At 40.0% G+C, this 10729-nt stretch overlaps 1 protein-coding gene across 2 annotated transcripts in view; it reads right to left on the bottom strand.

Annotated features, from left to right (window-relative positions):
- Positions 1-10729, bottom strand: part of Cd84 (CD84 molecule) — a 41525-nt gene that overhangs the window by 21043 nt on the left and 9753 nt on the right. For both annotated transcript variants that reach the window (XM_023699820.1, XM_023699821.1), the window contains exon 2: positions 4682-5014. In XM_023699820.1, coding sequence (XP_023555588.1) covers positions 4682-5014 — 333 coding nt within the window. The remainder of the gene's footprint in view (positions 1-4681; positions 5015-10729) is intronic.

Raw genomic sequence — 10729 nt, 5'->3', positions numbered from 1 at the left:
AAAAAGAAAAAAGAAAATCCTAAAAAAAAAAAATTGCAAATGGAACAAATTGCCAAGAAAATATATGTAAATATTGTACATATATGTAAATATTTGTAAATATATGCTCACTGAAAGTCTGTGGATCCAATTTCATAAAACGAACACTACATGAAACACAATGTCATATAGTTGGGAACTTAAATACTCCGCTTTCACCAACTGATAGGTCATCCAGATACAAAATCAACAAAGAAACCTCAAAGATAAATTGCACCATAAACCAAAGTTAAACAGATATTATCAAAACGTCCCACCCCAGAACCACAGAGTACACACACTTTTCAGTAGCTCATAGAGTGTTCTTCAAAAAAGGTCATATGTTAGGCCATAACCCAAGCCCTACTGAATACGTAAAACTAAAATTATTCTTTTTTATTTTATCAGAACTCAAGGAATAAAATCAGAAATCAATAGAACGGCAATAGCAATAGTAACTACAGAAACTATACACACACAAAGATTAAGCAATTGACTTTTTAAATTTTTTTAATTGACTTTTAATTGGTCAGTGGCTCAGTGAAGAAATGAAGGGAGTCAAAAATGTTTTGAATCGAATGACAATGGAAATCCAACATTCCAGAATGTGTAGGATACAATAAAGGCAGTTTTTCTGGGAGGGATGTTTGTAGTGATAAGTACACACATAAAGAAAAAAAAAATCAAAACCATGTCAAGTAAATAACCTAATAAGGTATCTCAAGCTCTTAGAAAAATATGAAAAAAAAATCAAAACTAAGCCCAGTAGAAGGAAATGAAAGACAAAGAAGATTAGAGAAGAAATTAATGAAATAGAAACTAAAAAACAGTATGCAGGCTTTAGGAAACAAAGATTAGCTTTAAAAAGGATGAACAATGGGCTGGGGAGATACCTCAGCAGCCTAAGCACTTGCCTGGCAAGTATAAGGTCCCAAGTTCTATCCCTGGTGCCACATGCTATGCTGGTCCCTGAACTGGCATGTCCCAGGTGCACCATGCCAGGCACCAAAAGTGGGTGTGGTGGCACACACCTGCAATCCCAGTGCTGGGGAGGCTGAGAGAAGAGAATCACTACAAGTCTGAGCTGTGTAGTGAGACTCTGTATATGTATATAAGAAAAGATAAACAAGATTGAAAAACTCTTAGCAAAACTTGCCAAAGGTGAAAAAAGACTCATATCAACATATGAACATGATTAGAGAAGGGCAGGGGAGATGGCTCAGTAGAATAAGCACTTCCCTGGCAAGTGCAAGGGTCTGAGTTCAATCCCTGGTTCCACAAACAAACAAACAAACAAACAAAAAACATGATTAGAGATGAAAAAGGAAGTATTATAGCAACCATCATTGAAATCCAGAAAGTCATGGGGGAATTATTTAAACACCTATATTTAATAAGTGGAGATTCTAGAAGAAATTGATTTCTTCTGAATCTAGAAGAAAATTATAGACACATGTGAGATACCTAAATGGAACCAACAAGACCCTAAAAAAATAAAAAATAAAATCTAGAGAACAGTAACAAGCAATGAGATGGAAGCAATAATAAAAAGTCTCCTAACAACGAAAAGTCCAGGACCCAATGAGTCCACTATTGAATTTTAAAGAACTAACATCGTATTCTTCAAACTAGCTCATGAAAATAGAAAGGGAAGAAATGCTTTCAAACTCATTCTATGAGTTCAGTATCACCGTGATACCAAAACCAGAGAAGGACACACAAGAAAAGAAAACTGTTGACCAATGTCCTTGATAAAAATAGGTGCGAAAATCCATAATATAACACTTGAAAACCTAATTCAAGAACACATTAAAAGCATCACACACTATGATCCAGTTGACTTCATTCCAGGGACACAGTAATGGTTCAACATGCACAAATAAATAAGGCAATGTAACACATACATGGAATCAAGAATAAAACCGTATGATCATCTAATTTGGTGCAGAAAAAGCCTCTGGTAAAATTTAACACTCATTTGTGATAAAATTCCTGAAGGAACTATGTATTCAAAGGTAATTCCCCACTATAATAAAGGGTTTATGTGACAAACCCATTCTTTTTTTTTTTTTTTTTGTATTTTGGGAAAGGATCTACAGGGTGTTCAGGGTCTCACTACCACCTCGGACAAGTAGTGATTCTCCTGTTTACAGCCTCCCAAGTGCTGGGATTACAGGCACACTCCACTATGCCCAGTCTCAATTGCTATCTCAGCACACCCCGGGAGTGGGGCCAGCACAGCAGGCTGGGGATCAAACCCTCGTCCTCTGCGCCTGCTTGCAGGTGCTTTAATTCGCTGAGCTATTTGGCCAGCCCTAGCCAACATCATTCTTATGGGGAAAAACAAAGATATTCCTCTAAAATCAGAAACAAGTTCGTTCTCACCCCTCCTATTCAATATGGTACTTCAGATATTACCTACAACAAATAGGCAAGAAAAATAAATAAAAGAGATACAAATAGGAAAGGAATAAGGTTATCTTTATTTATAAATTATATGACCCTGTACTAAAGATGAAACTAAAAGAACTCTAGATCTAATAAAAGTTTAGCAAAGTAGGAAGATACAAAATCAACGTTACAGCTTTTCTATACAATAAAAGTGATTTAGCTTCGCAAACTTTTGCACACGTAGGGGCAATGTGAGCACATATTCCTGGGCTGGATCAGGCAGAGATTTGCATTTCCAGACAGCTCCCAGGACATCTTGGTGTGGCTAGTCCACAGATTGTGCTTTTTTTTTTTTTTTTTTTGGTGGAACCGGGCATTGAACTCAGGCCCTTGCACTTGCCAGGGAAGTGCTTATTCCACTGAGCCATCTCCCCGGCCCCAGACTGTGCTTTTGAAAGCATTTCATATCACATCCTGGTGACTATAATGATGATAATAAATAGTCATGATATTTTACCTTAGAAAAGAATTTTGCAATAATTACTAGAGAAGCTCAAAACTGAAATGAAATATCACTATACATTCTTCAGAATGGTCAAAATAAAAAATACTGAATCCCAGTGAGGGCATGGAGAAAGTAAAGCATGCACACATTCCTGGAAGGTATGCCTAAGACTTTGGCAGTTTCTTATAAAACTAAAAATGGATTTACCATCTGATTTCATTTATAGGCATTTATCCCAAGAAATGAAAACTTACCTTATGCAAAAACTTGTACGTAAGTATTCATAGAAGCTTTATTAAATGTAATAGACCCAAACAGGAAATGAACAGTATGTCTTTAAATAGGTGAACAGCTAAATGAACTATGACTGCACCATGGGATACTAGCCCATGTGAAGGTATAAACTACTAGCCAAGCATGGAGGTACACACCTGCAATCCCAGTACTTAGCAGGGTGAGGCAAGAAGATTGCTTTAAGCTCAAGGCCAGCCTGGGCTGCATAGTGAGTTCAAGGCAAGGCTAGATTGAACTACACAGCAAGACCTCATCTCGAGAAAATTTATAGGAAGTGTAAACTATTGATATATGTAATAGGATGAATTTCAAAGAAATTATGCATAGTAAAAAGAAACTGAAAAGAATACATCAATACTGCATGATTCCATCTACATGACACTTGTGAAATAACATAGCTATGGTTATGAACAGAGCAGTAGTTTCTAGAAGGAGGGACAGAGGAGAGGGAGGTAATGCATATGGTCATGAAGGAACAGCAAGAGGGAATCTTGGGATGGTACAGGTAATGATCTTGACTATGGTAGTGTTTATACAAAGCTACACATGTGATTGAACTGTGTAAGACCACACATACACGCATGCACGCGTGCACACACACACACACACACACACTTGCATATAAATGATTTCATGTATAACTAGTGAATTTTAATTGAAATCTATAAACATTCTGGCTTTGATACTGTGTTACAGTTACACAAAATTTTAACTCTGGGTGAAAGGCACACAGAACCTGGCTTTATATTTCTTTTCACCTTTCTTAGTTACTTTTCTCATGGCTGAGACAAAATACTCAACATCCACAGTTAAAAGAGGAAGGTTTGATTTAGTTCAAATTTTGTAAAGGTTTCAGTTCATAATCAGCTGGCTCCAAGGCAGTGTGGCACATAGCAAAGGGGCAACCATTCATGGTGGTAGAAGATAGAAAAAGTAGCAAGGGAGAAAAACAACTCTTTCTGTCCTTTACATTGTAGGCAGTCTACCTGCCCTAGAGTGGGGGTAACATTCACACCCTTACCCATAGCCAGAACTGTGACAAACCTATCAGTGGACCGATTTACTATTCATATACCCTTAATCCAAGCATCACACACTCTAGATTCAGTTTCCCCTGAAAAGCCTGCCCCTATGACTACATGAGGCTTTGTGGGAACCTCTAGAATGCAATTATTTTAAAATAAGAATTGTTTTTTGAACAAACCTTAGTGAATGTACACTATCTCATTAGATCTTTATAGGAATCCTGATAATTGAATAGTATGATTATTGGTAATTTATAAAAAAAGGAACACTAGGCTCAGAGGACAGACTGCTAATGGAAGACCACAAAGGTAGAAAAATCAGGGTGATAACAAGACTACATACTCTTGATAAATATTGATGTCCAGTTATCAAAAAACATAGGTGTTTTAAGATAGCAAGTTTAGAAGTGAAAGTAGCAACTAAGCCCTCTATCTCCCCAGAACTTACGGTAGACATGAAGATGGTAGAACTTGGTGGTGGTGGCGGCAGTGGTAGTGATGTCCGCTCTGTATCTTCCTGCATCTTCCATCCTCAGGTTACTGATGACCAGGTTGTAGTTCTCATTTATGACTTTTAATCGATCATTATAATTATTGTGGGTCACAATAATGTGGGCTTCTCTTCCTGAGCCTCCTGGTGTAATGACAGCAACAGATGATTCAGAAGTCCAAGCAATGGTCTTAACTTGCTTTGAGTTTTGGATATTTAAGGGGAAAGTAACTGATTCCCCAAGGGTCCCATTCATCTCGGAGTCCGCAGCACTTCCAACTGCTACCACCCCTGTGGACATAAATAGAAAGTTGTGCCATGTGATCATCACCATTCAGTTTCTTTTACCCCCAGCCTGGATTCTCCCTGAGGAGAGTCCACAGAAACAATTCATCCAGCTTCTTGATGCTCTGTACCCTCCCCCCCTTTTTTTTCTTTCATTCTGTATGATAACCAAATTTTCTTAAGGATTCTCATTCAAAAAACTAAGTTTCTCAACTGAATTTCTAAGGACCCATTTCATTAAAGTACTCCCCTAGATGTACCCCTTCCAAAATCTAGAAAACATTTGGAAGGTAAAAGGCACAGACCTCCCCAAGGCCGAGATATCAAGTGTATTCCTTCTCCAAGCTCATATAACTGAGTGGAGGAAGAGCTTCACATGAGAAGCTGGACTATCCAGGCTGACAGGCTCCATGCCTGGGGAGCACCTACTCTTAAGTGGGACTAAGTATCTGGAGATACAATGGTGAGCAAATTGGATGCAATTCCTGCTGAATTTACAGGTAAAATGAAGTACCAGTGTCAATCTGGCCACTGCACAGATGAAGAGATGGATACAGAACAGGCAAATGCTTTGTGCTTTGAAAAAGAAAACAAAGCAACTTGTTCTACTCTGGGAATTCAGGGATAATTTCCTTGTGAAAGCTGAGAGACAAGGACTCAAAATGTAACAAGAAAAAATGGAAGGCTTTCTTTCTTTTCTTCTTTCAAACCTTGTGAGGATAAATTAACTGAATATGTTGTAGTAAAATGAGATGGAATAGAATTATGAGGTGTTATGTTCTCTAACTCCTTCTTCCATTATGATGTTACTCTCACTGAGTTATCTTTAGTGAGAAATGGCACTTGTAGTTAGGAAGCATGATATTCAAAGTACTTAATAACTAACACCATGTAGGCCCTGAAGTCAGAAAGGACATCAGCCATGAACAGCTCATTGGGCTGTTCTTTTCTTTCTTTCTTTTCTTTTTTTTTTTTTTTTTTTTTTTCGGAATCGGGGATTGAACTCGGATCCTTGCGTTTGCCAGTCAAGTGCTTATCCTACTGAGCCATCTCCCCAACCCCCAAAGGAACACTTTTTTTTTTTGGTGGAAGCAGGGATTGAACTCAGGCCCTTGCTCTTGCCAGGGAAGTGCTTATTCTACTGAGCTATCTCCCCAGCCTCCTCACTGGGCTGTTCTGACATGTGCTGGCTATCCATATGGCCTGCTCATGGCTTCCACATATGGGGTTCAAGCTGACTCTACAGTGGGCTTGGCGGTGAAAGGACAAGTTACTTCAAAGGGTCATGAAAAGAAAGGCCTTTTTGATGACACTGCCTCACTGACAGCAAGACGCGGCTACCTTGTCTTCAGCTCCGTGGCTACTGCAGCAGCCCCTAAATGCTGATGTAAACCCCTTTCCTCTAAGATTATGGGAGATTCTTCTTTAGGAGGAGACTACCAGGCAAGAGCTGATGATTTCCTCAGGCTAGGTATAAGACAAGACATTAAGGGGTCCCAAGGGTTGAGTGTGGGGTAGAATAAAGAGAAAGGAAAAATAAAGACACTAACCTGTATGCATTTATTAAATGCTAACTGTGCATCAGATGCTGTGTTAGGAACACCAAGATACAGGACATCACTGTAGCCCTGCAGAATTAACTGCCCAGTGCAGCTACATACATAACAAATAATACAATGATAGGCGCCAAATGGAAAGAACAATAGGAACAGACTTCCCGGGGGACAGAAAGCTAGGCTAATGCTGCCTTCAGTGAAAGCTGTCATACTTTGCCACAGTGTTGCAACATCAATCTCCTGCCCCAGATAAACTGGGTTGATGATGCCTGGCAGAAGGGCACACGGAGGCTCCAGCTGGAGTCCCTGGATGTCTTGGACAAGGGCGTGTGAGTTGGGCAACAATGGCTGAGAGAGAGCTGAGCTAAGCAGGGCCTGAGCTTGGTTTATTGCTCTGAAACATTCTTAATACTCTTGGAACAAAGGACCCCATCTTATTATTTTGTACTGGCTCCTGCAAATTTTGTAGCCAATGCTAGTTCCAGATCTTCCATGTTTTTTTTTTTTTTTTTAAATTTGTATTTATTTATTTATTTATGTGTGTGTGTGTGAGTGTCTGTGTGTGTGTGGCCAGCTCAGCCCACCAGGGGGCGGGGCTGGCTGGCATGTGGTGCTGGGGGATTGAACCGTGGTCCCTGTGCTTTAGCTAAGCTTGTTCTAAGTAGGTGCTTTAGACCACTGAGCCATCTCACCAGCCCCTTCCATGTTTTTTAAGGCTTTTTTGAAGTCAGGCCTTAACATCCAACTTGTTACCTCCTTTTTGGGTTTGGGTTGGATAGGAGAGGACAAAGAGAATGTGGGATTTGTAGTTCTGATGGGTTCTCTCAAAAGTCCAGAAGTACTGAGTTGTTTGTTAAAGCTGAGAGCTTCTTGGTCCCAGAGCAGCCATGCAGTTACACACGGGAGTGTCAGGTACCTCAGGCCGGTCTCATTTCCCACAGAGACTCACTCAGGAAGTGACACTGGGTTATCAAAACACAATCAAACAGCAGGGGTGGTATGTAGGCGATGCTGGAGAAAATTCTGCTCTTAGCAGAAAAGCAGAGGGTTTTCCAGGCATATGACACAGGAAGGACTTTCTGCCTTTAAACACTCCCAGTTGTGCTGCAAGAGGGAGCTGCATGGCCACAGTCTGCAGTGGAAATCCAGGGCAACCCAAGATATGGGTGCCAGAGGATTTCTACACGTAAGAAGGCGACCTTAATAAAGTAGCCTTTCTGCGTCTTTTTCTTCTTCCATAAAATGGAAATAATCACTGTACTCTGGGCCCTGTCTACTGAATAAGCAGCAAGGGATGTGGTTGGAGCACAAGTGCTTTGCCAACCATCAAAGCAGAATAAAATGCTAGTCATTTAGGCTGTTGATAATTATTGATTGGTACAAGCCTCTTCATGGGACACCTCTAAGACAGCCTTGGTAATGCTAGGATCATATAAGACCACCTCTAAACAGCCAGCTATGTATGTATGTATGTATGTATGTATGTATGTATGTATATATTATATATGCATGTATGTATTTATTAGCACTAGGGATTAAACCCAGGGTCTTCAACCTGAGCTTTGTCCCTAGCACAGTTTTTTTTTTTTTTTTTTTTGTATTTCAGGGAAGGGTCTATAGGGTATTCAGAGTCTCACTACTAGATTGGACTTGGAATGATCCACCGGTTTACAGCCTCCCAATAGTTGGGATTACAGGCACGTGCCACGGCCCCTAGTCTCAATTGCCATCTCAGCATGCCCTGGGGGCAGGGCCAGCACAGTAAACTGGGGGGATTGAACCCCCGCCCCTGCATCTGCTTGTAGGCACTTTAATCCACTGAGCTATTTATCTGGTCCTTCTAGCCCAGTTTGAGATTGTGAGACCAGCTCTTGCTAAGTTTCTAAGTCCAAGATCATGTTTTTTTCTCGCTCTGCCTTGCTCAGTGTTGGGATTATAGATGTGTGCCACCACATCTAGCTTAGTGTTGCTCTTAAGGGTTACTTCCAGTAAAGCCCGGAGGAATGATTTTTAAGTGCTCTTGGAGGCTTCATACTGCTCTTAAAACTCTTCTGCCTTTACAAAAAAGAATCTCGGGGCTGGTCAGATAGCTCAGTGGATTAAAGCGTCTGCTTAGGCAGATGCAGGGACCTGGTTTGATTCCAGGTGTGCCATGCCGGCCCTGACCCCGGGGTGTGCTGATACAGCAATTGAGACAGGGCTTGGTGGCGTGAGCCTGTAATCCCAGCTCTTGGGAGGCTGTAAACAGGCAGATCACTACAACTCCAATCTGTGTAGTGAGCCCATGTAGACCCTGCACTAAATCCCAAATAGATAAATAAATGAATAAATAGATAAATAACTTAATGGATACAGATGATGTGTGTTTTTTTAAATGATGGAGTATTAATCAGCCATAAAGAATGAGACATTTCTAGGTAAATGGGTGCACCTTCAGAACATACTTTTCTTTTAGAACATACTCTTAAGTGAAATACATCAACCACATGTGAAATTATTTGCATCATTTCTAGCATGAGATACTAAATGTGTAAATAAGGAGCAAAGTGTCTACAAGGTATTGTGACATTGGAAGGATTACTGGGGAGGGGGGCGGGGGGAAGGAAAGGGGGCAAAAGAGTCTGTATTCTTAAATGAAATAAATTGGACAAACATGGGGTTTTGTTTTGTTTTTTTTGTACCAGAAATTGAACTCAGGACCTCGTGCTTGCCAGGCAGGCGCTTGCGCTGCTACGCTACATCCTGAGCCAAGACATACCTGTGCAGATGTCGCACTGTTTCTCTAGTGGGAGAAAATGAAAGGATAAATAAGTACAGTAGCCCCTTGTGTTTTGCAGTTTGACTTTCACAGACTCTGTTTTGCAGGTTTTCAAAGAATATTAATCTAAATTACTTATTGTGAATTTTTCTCTATATTGTGAGATTTTGCAGTACCACATAGTATACATACATTGTTAAAATTACATAGGTTTATGAGTTTCGAAAATGGTTAAGAGCATTAAAAGTGTTTTTAAAAGTATGGGAAAGGTATATAAGTGTGGGAAGGGTTTATAAAGTCTTAATATATATATATACTAAAAGAAATATGATGTCTCTACTTCATGGATTTTCATTTATCACAAGGATGTCTGGAACGTGACCTCCATGGTAAGTGAGGGACCAAAGCACCAAAATGTATAACAGGTACTGGGAAACAGGAAGAAAACACTCAAAGAGGAAAGGGAATAAGGGGTGGGGAGGGGGAAAGGAAGGACAAGAAAAGAAAAAAGAATAGAAGAAACAAAATGGAAATAAAGTTTTTTTCAATAAGGAGGAGAACAGGGTTGAAGGGAAGAGAGGGGTTTAGGGGATAAAAGAATCAAGAAATATCATGTTCAGGTACAAATTTCCTCTAATATGATCATTATTTATATCTAAAATATGCAAATATAATTAATAATAAAAATTACCAAAAATTATATTATCAATAAACCCCAATATTTAATGTTTTAGGTGCTAAGGAAAATCGAGTTTGATATTATCACTGGAGGGAACCTTAGAAAAATCCCATTGTGGAGAAAACTTGTAGCACAAAAATGTCTTGAGATGGGACTGGTGGTCAAGTGCTCACCGAACATTCCCAGAATCCCATGTGCATATACGTGCACACATGCATACACACACAGTCTTGAGGACTTACACAGAAATGTACTGTATTAGTCTATGACCAAGATAAGCTCCCTGCCCTTTGGAGGAATTTAATATGTGGTTAGGGGAATAAGACACAAGTATATATAACTCTCATTTGCAATATGAGGCAGTAAATGATAAAATGCAAGTGAATGGCATAAATAGCAACTTCAGCAGGAATTCAAAGAAGGGAGTGATCACTTTGAACTGCAAATTTTCTCTGAGCTAAAGAAAACTTTTGGAGGGCCAGTGAGATAGCTCAGCAGATTAAGCACCTGCTTAGGCAAGCACAGGGACCAGCGTTTGAACCCCGGCAGCACATGGCACCACATGCCATGCCGGCCCCACCATGGGGGGTGGCTGAGCTGTCCGCTGACATTGAACATAGCTCATGCCTATAATCCCAGTGCTGGGGAGGCTGAAAAGAGGAGGATAACTATGAGTCTGACTTGCGTAGTGAGACCCTGTACCAAATACTATATATATATATATATAT

This window comes from Octodon degus, unplaced genomic scaffold, assembly GCF_000260255.1.
Source record: "Octodon degus isolate 3935 unplaced genomic scaffold, OctDeg1.0 scaffold00116, whole genome shotgun sequence".
NCBI lineage: Eukaryota > Metazoa > Chordata > Mammalia > Rodentia > Octodontidae > Octodon > Octodon degus.
Note: the sequence above shows the minus strand (reverse complement) of the source record. Positions and strands in the feature narration are given on the sequence as shown.